The sequence below is a fragment of the Eublepharis macularius genome, chromosome 6, assembly GCF_028583425.1.
Source record: "Eublepharis macularius isolate TG4126 chromosome 6, MPM_Emac_v1.0, whole genome shotgun sequence".
Lineage (NCBI taxonomy): Eukaryota > Metazoa > Chordata > Lepidosauria > Squamata > Eublepharidae > Eublepharis > Eublepharis macularius.
Window position 1 is genome coordinate 78709495 of NC_072795.1, and position 12790 is coordinate 78722284.

At 39.0% G+C, this 12790-nt stretch overlaps 1 protein-coding gene across 9 annotated transcripts in view; it reads right to left on the reverse strand.

Moving 5' to 3' along the window:
• ABLIM1 (actin binding LIM protein 1) overlaps positions 1–12790 on the reverse strand; it is a 224231-nt gene that overhangs the window by 126132 nt on the left and 85309 nt on the right. For all 9 annotated transcript variants that reach the window (XM_054982177.1, XM_054982176.1, XM_054982172.1 and 6 more), the window contains exons 3-4: positions 4788–4971; positions 2619–2728 (exon numbers count right to left, since the gene is read on the reverse strand). In XM_054982177.1, the coding sequence (XP_054838152.1) occupies positions 2619–2728; positions 4788–4971 (294 nt within the window). The remainder of the gene's footprint in view (positions 1–2618; positions 2729–4787; positions 4972–12790) is intronic.

Consider the following 12790-nt stretch of genomic DNA (forward strand, 5'->3'; position numbering starts at 1 on the left):
ATTCTTTTGCTCATGATTTGAAATACTATACCCTTTCACTTGTGACATACACATCTATTTACATGGCTGTGCAATATGCAGGGTGCATGAATCTTGTTCCCACAGGCCCTTAGAAAGACTGCAGACATGGTGGTAATACCATTGCCCCACCCACCAAGACCACAACATCACATCTGCACTAGCATACAACTTCAGGTTCCTTTTCAGTGACTATCTCCCAAAAATATGCAGCAAGTGCAAATATTCCTATCTGGATTTAGGTTGTTTGGTTTTTCTGGAATGCAGGTGAGTCACTTAGGGAGCAATCCTAAGCAGGTTTACTGAGAAGTAAGTCCCATTTAATTCACTGAGGTTTACTCTTGTGAAAGTATTCTTAGGATTGCAGCCTTATGGTCCATTCTTTCTTTTCATCCAGACTTCAAGAAGGAACTAGAGACTCCATGGTGTTTATTTCACAGCACAGACTCCACTTACATTCATAGCAAATATTTCTCACAGCAAATTTGTTCTCATTGCTATAAAACACAGCTGCATCAAGGACACATTTTGGTTAAAAAGTTTTTGTTGATACTACTGGAAGATTATACAGTCTGCCAAAATCACATTTCTTTTTAGTGTTTGTACACTGTCTGGTAGATGGCACACTGCACTGTTGATGCAGTTCGTAAACAGGGATGCATGACGATAACAACCACCACCACTAACTCCAGTCCCAGATGATATATAACCATTTCCCAGATTTTATTTTCCTCCGGATATCCTTGGGCCCTTCTGAAATCATTTGGTGGTTACTTTAGGAAGCATAATCCAGTGTAAACTTTCACACAGTTTGCAGACAGTTAACATCAGACAGCCTGTTTTCACCAATACAGTATTTTAAAAAGACCTCAGTTCATCAGGCTGGATGTGAAGTTACTGCATTTAGCCATAAAATTGACTGCACTGTGAATGAAGACTGCCCACATTTGATCGGATCTCTTTTGTTTGGGATGAAAATTCAGGGAAGTGAGGTGGAGGAGATAATCAGAGGAAGGGTGGATGTTTTGGGGCATAATCACAGTTGCAGAAATACCTCAATAATATAAAAAGATAAAAAGTAGCAGAATATATCTACAGAATGGCCTAAAAGCAGAGATTTAACCTACTTAATCCATATATTTGAAACAAATATATACTTTTTCTTTTGAATCTTAGTGATACACAAACATGCTTTTGATCGCACAAAACATTAACCTATATGAGAAAGCTTCTGGGCAGATGCTAAATCTCCATTTCATCGAAAACCTACAACTAAAGCAATCTTTCTATCTCCACTTGCCTTATTTCATTCTAATCTACTTAACAGTGATTAACTAAGTAACAGACACCCTATAAAAGAGATTTACTTCTCAACAGAACTACAACACAGGACTTCAAAGCAAGGGAAGACTGATGATGACGACTGTGGCTTGCTGCTTCAGAAAGAAGTAACAGATCTGGAATATTTCACACTAATTAAAACACCTGTCAGAAGAGGGAAGTAGGATGAATCACAGAAAAGATGTAAGGGAGATCCATCATGGAAGAAAAATATTTTCCGATTACCACTTTCCTGGCATTTTAGTTCTTTGAAAAAGGAATTATGTCTTAATTACTTAAAGTATACAATCTCTTTAAAGTTTTGGAAACAGTTACATTTATATTTCAAAATTCAGAACTGGCTTTAAGAAAATGTGAACTTCAGTGAATAAACACTCATATCTGGTGTACAACTGTGCTATTTCTGCCAACTGTAAAAATATGGAATTTAGTTCAGTCCTTAAAAAAATCTTGCACTGTCAGGGGTGGGAAGGAGGAAATGATCTGTCTTTCCGTTCCAAAACTCTTAACAGCTTTGAGAGATTAAATAAAATGACAGGTAGCAAGCACACAGGGATGAATGAATCACTTGTGCTTACAAATTATAACTAAGGTACAAACAGCATCTCCTTTCCTTCACAGTTTCATTATTCTTTTTCTGTCTATACTAGTTTGAGGTTTTCAAAATTTCAGGAGATACAGGTAAATACTATAAAAAACACACAGACAAGTAAGTTCCATATTACAAATGCTCATGGAAAAGAGACTTTACAAAAAGCAATAGCAGATCAAGTGTTTAAATGTGAGCTGTCCACAGAAAAAAGACAAGAACAGATGTTACATTATTGCTTTTCATACTTCAAATAGTTCTTAGTTTTTTTAAAAAAATCAGTTATTTATTTGAATTTGCATTTGAATGCAGATGTTTGCATTTTCCATGATGTTAAATTAATTGAAATTTTAATATTCTTTACTATTTTCAATAGGCCCAAACCAGTTTTGATAGCATCTGAATGTTCTAAATAATGGTTCTGATAAGAATTCACCATTTTATGTAAAATACACTGTATAGTAACAGCTAGAAAGGCAAAAAATAAAATACTTTTCTTATACCCTGTTTTAGGGTTCTTAACTGTAAACTTTTTTTTTTTTTACAGATTTCCAGTATGCCCAAAAGAAATCAGCACTGCTAAGGCAAGAATGAGCAAACCTCACAAAAGAAAAGAAAATCATTCAGAATTTCACTTTATTTAGAAACTTAAAGATTATGGAGTACTTACTGCTGGAATTGGAGAGTTCTTTTGGACCAGATGACATTGGCTGAGCACACATTTGACAGAGACAGTCTCTTCCATTAAAGGTAACCCGGTCCCCTGGAGGGAAAGGACGTCTGCAGAGCAAAAGAACAAAAGGATTTTAATTCAAGGTTATCCCTGCGGTTTCATTCTCGCTGTCTCTTTCCCATCTTCCTTCAGCTCCTGCCTTTGGCGCAAATCAATATCTTGCAGAAACATGGGCCAAAAATGTTTAAAATGTAGCACTAGCAAAGCCAGACATCTGGAGGAAACCCAAAGACTAAATGCACCTTGATTGGGAAAAAAGCCAACACTAAATGAGACTGACTGATAGCTTGACTTCAGAGAAGATATCCCAGTAACAGTACAGAGAGGTTTTTTTAGGCAAAGCGTACATGAAGAGTTTCATTTTGGAACAGTGGCTTCCTGACTAGTAATTTAGCTTCAAAATGAGGTATAGGGCTTCTAATAAGGATCGTACTTCTGACACTGAGGAAGGAGGTTTAACTCTCCTCTCAGTGTTGTTTTTCTAATAAAAATGTCCTCCCCCCCACAGCCCAGTTTCTTATCACTGCAACAGGGGAACAGGAAGGCACTTATACTGTGCCTGTCTTTTTCTGTACCAGGGCTGTTTTAAAATAGCACAATATTCACGGAAGGCTGCCGGCTTCCTCGCACGATTTTTGATGCCACTGGAGGCAGGCAGCCACAAAAGTGCCATCACCACGGATGGCATCAAAAATTGTGCAAGGAAGCTGGCAGCCTCCGTGAGCACTGCGCTATTTTAAAGACATGAGAAAACAACCCCAGTCTTAAAGCAGCTGGGTTAGACAGGATGTTTCAACTGTGGAAATATTGTGGAGCAAAAAGTCACCTCACTTTTCCAGTGTGCCCCACCAGCACTCATGGCTTCTTTTGGAAACTAAATTACCACTCCAGGGCAGAGAAGCCTCTCACAGATCCTCAGTGTTGCATGTAATCTGGCCAAAAAACCTACCGCTAAGCACTATTGGGCATTTTGGAACAACAAACCTCCTTTCTGTTTTACAGAAGTTAACTGTTTATCAGTTAACACTTGATCAGCAGACTATAGACTGAGGGCCAAGCTACACATGACGAAAGACACTTGCCTGGCAAGTGGATTGAGTGGAGGGCAAGTGAACAGGGAGAAATACACTTGCCGTTCAAGTGTCATTCGTCATGTGTAGCTTGGCCCTGAGTAATGTCTAGTCTCCTCATCAGTCACAGCGGTGTGCATCATCTGGGGACAACTACAGAATGCAATACTGGGACAAGGAGTAGTATCTATTCGCCTTTGGTGGCTGTATCCTATGTGAATACTTTTTCCTGCAGCATTGGATATTGTAGTAAAGCTCTGTTCGTCAAGTGTTTCTCAAGTTTCGGTTCTTAAAACCAGCTGAGCAACTTCACTTTATACAAAGAGCTCTCCTTAACTACAAACTGATTTCAAGAGGAGTTAACAAGGTTTGTAGCTATCACAAACAGTGTTCAATTCCCCAATCCGGCAGCAGCCAGCAAAAAGCTACACAGCAGCCAACGCTTTAGCCCTCAACAAAGGCTAGAGTCCTCAGCAGAAAGGCTCCAGTTCAGAAAACACTGGGTTAGCGTTACTTTTACATGCATACTCCCTACAATGTAGTCACAGAAAAACGTTATTTCTAGTGCATTATATTTATCTTCTAAGCCTGGCATAATTGGGAGTTTTTCTTTTTAAAAAAATACTTCTGTCTGACTAAGCAAAACAAAAACCATTTTCTCCACTACTTTTTTTAAAGTTACCCTTTTAATGATTCAGTCGCAGAGTTAATAATAATCTATGCAAGATACAGAATGGTGACCATCATGAAGCACAACAGAACACAATAGAGTATCCTGGAAACCATTTAAGGTGGACATAAAATTAAAAGTCTTTAAGGATTTTGTTTTCTCTAATGAGTTAAAAACATTTGGTGGCTATTCTGACTAAATTTCTGAGCTTTGCTCAGCACTGATGCTGTTGTTAAAAAACAAGAAGAAAAATTACAGTCATTTAAAGTTTGTCATTTATGTAGTATCTTAACATGCTTTTAAAAATAAACTGTTTTTTACTGTTTAGGATCCTTTGAACAGCTTAGCCAGCATCAGTTGACTTACTTGCACACAGTGCAGGCAAAGCAGTTGGGATGATAGGTTTTCCCCAGGGCAGTCACAACTTCTCCCTCCACAAATTCCCCACAGCCATTGCACCGGGTCCCGTACATCCGCTGGTAATCCACTGTACAGAGGTATTCTCCATTCTTAATGAAAAAGCCACCTTGAGCCAAATCACAGCCGCATACTGTGAAAAGAAAACCACCAGGAGGAACAAATCAGTTAAGCAAATCTCAAAAGAAAATCAAGGGGTCAAAAATATGGCAGTACATGTACATGAGTGTTTGGTAGGACACAGAGTTTACCAGGGCATACTAGAATGCCCACAACAGCTGAGGTAGGCTGGGCTGCCTAACACTACCATAAGCTCACAGACAATGATTTCTTCTCGTGCCTTCTCCCATCACCTCAAGTTCTTCCTTTTCGTCTCCTCTTTTCTCCCTAATCTGCTCTTCAATCCACAGGCATTGTATGCATTCCTACGCTCTTGCATATGGGAGCAGGAAGGAAGATGAGTGCACTGACAGGGGCAGACCCAACGCTGCTCTTGAATGTATAGCCACACACTAACAGAGGCTTACTGAACTCTATGAGCCTCTTGAATTTTGTTCCCCTAATCTCTCTGCCTTAGCAGACAGAAAGAGCATATAGCCTTAATAAAAACATTAAGCAGCAAGCAACCACCACCCCGCCCAATCATTCATTATCATTACACTATTATGCTTTATTTTTATATTCTGATTTATCTGAGTAATTTACAATAAAACCTTAGTGGTAATAAAAACAATACATTCGCTCACTGCAATAGTAAGTTTAGACAAAACACAGCCAGTTACCAAAACTTAGGCTTGCTGCTTCAGAATCCACATTCAGGCAGTGCAAGAAGTATCCCAAATCAACCCAGCAGACTTTTAAAAGCCCAGTCCTTCAGATTAGCCAGCCACCACTCATATCGTACTTTTAGGATTTGTACCATTCCAGTGTCTGTGGCTCAGTTCAGATACATGGTTTAGAGAACCGTGATTAGATTGTAAAACTACGATTCAGCTTGCAGATAATCTTTCAAATTCTGTTTTGCCTTAAGAAATGCTGCCTTCAGTACTCTCATTCTTTCTCCTGAAGAGATCCTGCTGGTAGCCCAGCTTGTGCTGTGTTAAGGAATAAGACAGGATGCCATTGTCTACATTCATCTTTCTTTCTTTAAAACATTTACCTTTCCACCCAACATAGGACCCTCAAGGATACAAACAACCAAAACCATTAAAACAAGCTTTTAAAATTACACATGCACATATAAAACAATTAAAACTTATGATTAAACAAAACATACATTATTAAACAAGGTACAAATAAGGAGGGTCAGTGAGGGAACGCTGGTGGTAAACAATGATTGAGGGGGAAGATGAATCTACCTGGAGAGGTAATCCTATATTTTGGTGCCATGACTGAGAAGGCCCTTTCTCAGGTTACCACCCATCTGGCTTCAGACTGACAGGGCACCAAAAAGTGACTGCAGAGGCTGGATAGATTCATATGGGAGTAGAAATCTCTTAAGGTATGTTGATGCCAAGCTGTATATGGCTTTAAAGGTCAGTACCAGCAGCATGCATTGTGCCCAGAAGCTGATTGGGAGTCAGGGTATGTGAAACAAAACTGGAGTGATATGGTCCCTACAAGCCACTCCTGTCACCAATGTGGCTGCAGCATTCTGTACCAGCTTAGCTTCCAGACTTGTTAAGAACAGCCCCAGGTAGAGTACATTATAGTAGTCTTACCAAGGCATATATCACACTGGAAAGACCTCCCCCCGCCACCGCCAAAAGGTCAAAGCTGTTGAAAGGCACCTCTGGCCACTGCTGCCACCTGCTTATCTAACAAGAGGCCCAGCTACAGCAGCACCCCCAAGTTACAAACCTGGTTATTTATGGAGAGCACAACCTCATCCAGAACAGAAAACACTCGATTCCTGGATCTATCCTCCCATGTACCAGCAGCAACTTTATTTTGTCAAGATTGAGTTTCAGCTTATTAGCCCTTATCCATCCCAAAACTGCCTCCTGACAGTGGTTCATGGTTTCCATAACCTTCCTGTGATCTGCTGGAAGCAGGAGACAGAGCTGAGTGTTACCCATATATTGATGAAAACCCAGCACTAATCTCCAGATGACCTCTCCCAGTAGTTTTATTTAAACGGCAAGAAACACTGAGGATGAGATTGAACCTTGTGAGACGCCACAGGCCAGTGGCCGAGGGGATGAGCAGTAGTCCCCCAGCACCACCATTTGAAAGCTACCTTCCAGGGAGGACTGAAACCACTGCAGAGCAGTCCCAACCCTGAAAGGTAGTCTAGCAGGATACTGGTTTCAAAAGCTCCAGAAAGGTCCAGGGAAATGTTGCACTCCTCCATCCATCTCCGGACAAAGGTCATCCACCAGGCCAACCAAGGCTGACTCAGCCCCATAATCAGGCCTGAAACCAGACTGGAAAGGATCCGATGTCACAGCGGAGACTGCAGTTAATAAACCAAGTTCATGCCATAGTTTCACAGCATGGTTTAACATAACCCCAACTAACTGATTAGCTGATGGGTCGCATTCATTAAAGTAACTATGGATAGTTCTGTCATCTGACAGAACTATCCATAGTTACTTTAATGAACATATGGTTTTGCCGGACATTTCAAACACACCTGTGCCTCTTTCATCCTTTTTAATAATCTTCTAAAGGTAAATTTTCATCATTCTGACTTTAAAAATGCAGAAATGAAGAAAACTCTGATATAGCATCCATCTAGTTTGGCTGAATGGCACATTTAAATCCAGGTCTGCACACTGCTCTACTCTCTTTCATACCTATTTTACCAACTCTACTTTTTAGCAAAGCTACTTTTTTAGCCAAGTTATCATATCAAAGCTTTCCGTTCTTAATGTCTGTCAGCACTTCCTTATTAACAATTCGGCAACCCAATGAGGAAGTTATTGCAATTATCCTCTCAATTTGAAAGAAAGGATGACAGCAAAGGATAATGATTGTTTCCTCCATCACCCAACACTAGTCACCTCAAAGCAAGCCATGTTTTCAGTGTAAGTAACATAAATTGTTCTATTCTGTTGAAAGACTGCGGCAGCTGGCTAGCCAGAGCTGAAAATAGATTGTTGAAGTAGATGGATCTGGCATTCTTATGAGTTTGGGGCTTAACTTTTAAAATGACCTAACACACTAATACAGATCCCATTTCACAAGATTTCTATTAGGTTCTTAGCATTTAGTAGCCTAATTCATAGAGGTCCTTTGTACTCATCCCAAACTTAATTCTCAACGATGGCAATGTACGTATAACAAGATCATCTGGAACAAGGCAAGGATAGGAAGCTTAAGAATGTAACTGTACACTATGCACTCTTTGTGGGATACACTGGGCAAAATTTTGTATGCATTTCCTTATAAGGGCAAAAATGTGCCATGCTTATATCTTACCAATGTACAAAGGACAAAATACGCTTTTATCAACTTATTTGGTATAAGAAAGACTTATTACATTTGACTAGACTTATGCAACCACAACCATCTACTGATGCCATGACTATTATCAGACCTGGAAAGCCTAACAACAACAACAAATGTCTGTGAAATATTGGAGGGAGCATAATCCCAAGAAAGTTGTTAAAAATGAGAAAGAAGATTTCGTGGGATTTCAAAATCTAAGCAGGTAACTAGTTAGAACATAATACTCCAGATACTACTGTGGTTGAAAGTAAAAATGTCATACTGATCAGTGTGGCAAACCTAGAATACAGTCGAATCAAAGAAAAAGAAACTGAAAAGATAAAGAAAATATTAAGATATATAATCTGAAGTTCAGTGTCTCTGGGAGAAACTCCTAGTGATAAGAATGCCAGGTGCAATTCCAAAAGGACTAACTAAACATCTAGGAGATATCAGCACAGACAGGATAACAACGGGACAGTTGCAAACAGCTGCACCACTGTGAACATGCCACACATATTATAGCAATACCTCACTGACTCCTAGATTCTTGGATAAAATCTGAGTCACTGAAGGAACAAAAAATTTCAGCCCAAACATCTGGTGGACTGTGATAACATCACATAAACCACATAGTGGTTAAGAGTGCGGGACTCTAATCCAGAGAGCCGGGTTTGATTCCCCACTCCTCCACTTGAAGCCAGCTGGGTGACCTTGGGCTAGTCATGGCTCTCTGGAGCTCTCTCAGCCCCACCCACCTCACAGGGTGTTTTGCTGTGGGGGTAATAATGGCATACTTTGTAAACCGCTCTGAGTGGGCATTAAGTTGTCCTGAAGAGCCGTATATAAATCAAATGTTGTTGTTGTTGTTGTTGTTGTTGTTGTTGTTGTTGTTATCAGGCAAACCAGCACTCCACTAGTTTGAATCCCACTACTACCACGAGTTCAGCAGGTGGCCTTGGGTAAGCCACTTCTCTCAGCCCCAGCTTCCCAGCTGTATTGTCATGATATGAATGAATGAATGTTTATTATTATGATTTAAGATCAGGTATCAGAATCATCAACAGACATTGAACACATGTCATAAATATATAAAGATATACTAAACTTAAAACATAATTCTTAATTAAAATTTGCTAAGACAGAGTCGTATTCTTCTGATTCTGGGGATAATTCTGGGAATTCTAGTGACCTTGTTCACCGCTCTGAATGGGGCACTAATCTGTCAAGAAGAGTGGTATATAAAGGCAGTTGTTGTTCTTGTTGTTATTTGGAACATGCTACATACAAAGGCATACCTCACTGTCTCCTAGATTCTTGGATAAAATCCAAGCCAGTGAGGGAACAAATATTCCAACCCAAACATCTAGTGGACTGTGATAACATTGAGATAGTAATAATAACAACAATAGTTATTAGAAATAATACATTTTAAAATATTATTACCAGAATATAATTAAAGTATCAGTATCTAACTGTCTCCTGAATTTAGCCTATCAATATCATATTGTGAAAGAGAAAATACTTGGGAGGACCACATTCCAGAAAACTCCAGATCTTTTAAAATTTTCTCATATTTTATAACACAATTGTAATAGCTAGAATAATTAATTATTTTCTCCCAGCTGTGATTTCTCCCAGCTGAAATTTCCAGTTTCTCAAAATTCTCTAATTATTTTAGAAAAACAGCATGCAATCCAACCGCGAGATTTCACTTAAATTAATATAACTGGAAAATGTTTCAATATTGCACATCTTTCTTAGGGATATGATATTTTTGTCCAACATGTATTATTACTTGATACATCTAAACAAAAAAAGTAATTATGTATATTTATAATATCAATTTATAATATCAGATTATTATTTTATTTTTAAACAAATATAATGAGGTCCATTATCTCCATATAATATTCATCCTAGATAATGTAGATAATGTTTGGAGTTTCTTTAAAAGGCAGGCACACTTTTGTATCAACAGTTAAAGTACTTACATACTTGTATACTTGTACATACTTGTATTAAAGTTAAAGCATGGCTTCTTTAACGTAATAAATTTAACATTAAAACTGAGTTCTTGATTACCAGTAATTTCTGTTTTGCAGCAAAGTGGCTTCTTTATATTCTGTTCATTCTGGTCTATGATTCACAAATGCAGCACCTCAAGGTTAGGTGACAGTATAAAGACAGAAGCTGAAAAAAATGCGCAAAATAACTAATGCTGCTTCTTGTTTTAGAGGTCATTGGTGCTATGGCAGGGCAGGAAGCATCTAACACAAAGTGAACTTTTAAGCAATATTAAATGCAAATGTATCTTTTTAAAAAGTGAAAACTGGTTACTAACATATTAATGAAAGTCAAATTAAGTTTGTTCTGATCTTAATTTTCTATGTAAAACTGGGAAAAGCGAAGGTGATCTTCTTCTGAGTTTGAAGCCTTACCAAAAGAAGACACATCCTCTACAGATGCCCTACATTCTAAAAGAATGTTTGCAAACTGGAGAGGGGGGGTAGAGCCTGGAAAGGGTGGGGTATAGAGAGTGGGGGTGCCGCAGCCTCAGTGGTATCTAATGCCATGGAGTTCTAAAGCTCCCATTTTCTCCAGGGAACTGATCTCTGTAGCCTGGAGATCAGTTCTAATTCCAGGAGATCTCCAGCCACAATGTGGAGGCTGGCAAGCCTACTGCTGGACAGACATAGAAGCATATGCAAGATACATCCTACAATTTGGTATCTGAAATTTGTATTTTCTGGTTCTGGGCGCCTCAAGATGGAGTCAGCAATAGAGCTGGGTTGGCATCCGCTTGCAAAGGGGTAGATGAGTTAGTCTGTTGTAGCAAAATAAAAGTACATTGGCCACTGGACTCATAAAAGCTCATATTGAAATAAATGTCATTAGTCTTTAAGGGGGCATTGGACTTTGGTTTTTTTTGTTGTTTTTGTTTGTTTGTTTACAACTGCTGTCAGACTCATGGTTGCTGCTAATAGAAGTGAAGCATTACCTGGTCAGAAATGACAGAGGAGACTCCCAAGTAGAGATGGGCATGAACCGGGAAAAAACAGAGCCATGTGGTTCGTGGTTTGTCAAATTTCATGAACCATAAACTTTCACAAACCTGCCCCTGGTTTGCGAACCGGTTCGTTTGGTTCGTGAAAACGTCACATCCAGATCAGAAAACCGTCACTTCCGGGTCAGCAGAAGGTCACTTCCAGGTCAACTGAAGGTCTGCAAGAAGTCCATTCCCTGTTGCCTAGGAAACTGATTGATTAGCAGCAGGCTGTCTGCAGTGACAAATCAAAAAACGAACCGAACAAACCAGCCTAAAAGTTCGTGACGGTTCATCAGAAATGGGATCTGATGAACCGTGGTTCACAAACCACAAACTGGCCTGGTTCGTGCTTAATTTTGGTTCGTATTTCGGTTTGTGCCCATCTCTACTCCCAAGTGTTTCCTCTTCCTCTGTAAAATCCTGCTGACTCAAACACATCCCCACCCCCCACCCCATAAAAACTCCTGGCTTCAAATGTCTTAAATACTGATAATAACTCAGATTGCTAATCTGATATTAGATTACTTCCCACACGGTGATGGAAATGCCAAGTGCATTATAATAGATTTTCTTATCCTTTGGCTTACATATTGTTAAGCACCCACTGTGGTGAGGCGATCTTTGCTCCAAGCTATAAAAGAAGCTAAGGAAGGACAGAAGAGGAAAGCAGTCCAAATTTAGACCCTCTCCAAGTTGGCAAATATTCACTAAACATAGATGTGAATCTCATGTTTTCAGTGAGGGGATTCAGTGGTATTGGTTTCTCAAAGGTAAAATCAAGAGACTTGCCTCAGCAGGATGTTGTTATAAATTTGGACACGAAGACCAAATGGATCTCAATGGATGAACCTACTGCCCAGTTGAATCCTTCTCACTTTTTTTTCTCCAGGCAAGAACTGGATTTTAACAGCTAAATTCCACATTCAATACACGCTGAGAGGGCCACATATTTTAAATAGACAAAATTTTATTATTTTAAATAAAGTGGCAGACTAGCAGGAATAATTTCTTTCTAACTAACTGCATGCCCCATTTAATGTTATTTTATGCCTGGCTAGTGTTACTTTTGGAGCTATAAATATTTCAGAAATGTTATGTGGTTTAGGAAGCTTGTTGCCTGTTATCCCTCCTTGTCAACTGAATATTTCTTCTGACAGTATTAATTTTCCTACTGCAGAAAAACTCAGCACTTCTTTCCTCTGGGATTTTGAGCGCTGTCAAGATTCTTTAATTAATAAAGGTATGTAAGAAGACTCGAGGATCACTTGAAGTGAAATGTCAGTGGTGATAAAGATGATATTCTAGCCTGTGGTGTAGTGAGATTACTATTTTTATAGTCACAGTAAAATCCTTATAGACCTGAATAGTTTAAAATGAAATAATGTTTGATAGATTCTAATATTAGATATACTTCAGGACATACACTGCAGTTTACTGACTGTGTGGGGAAAATGGTCATCTGAGTAATGTA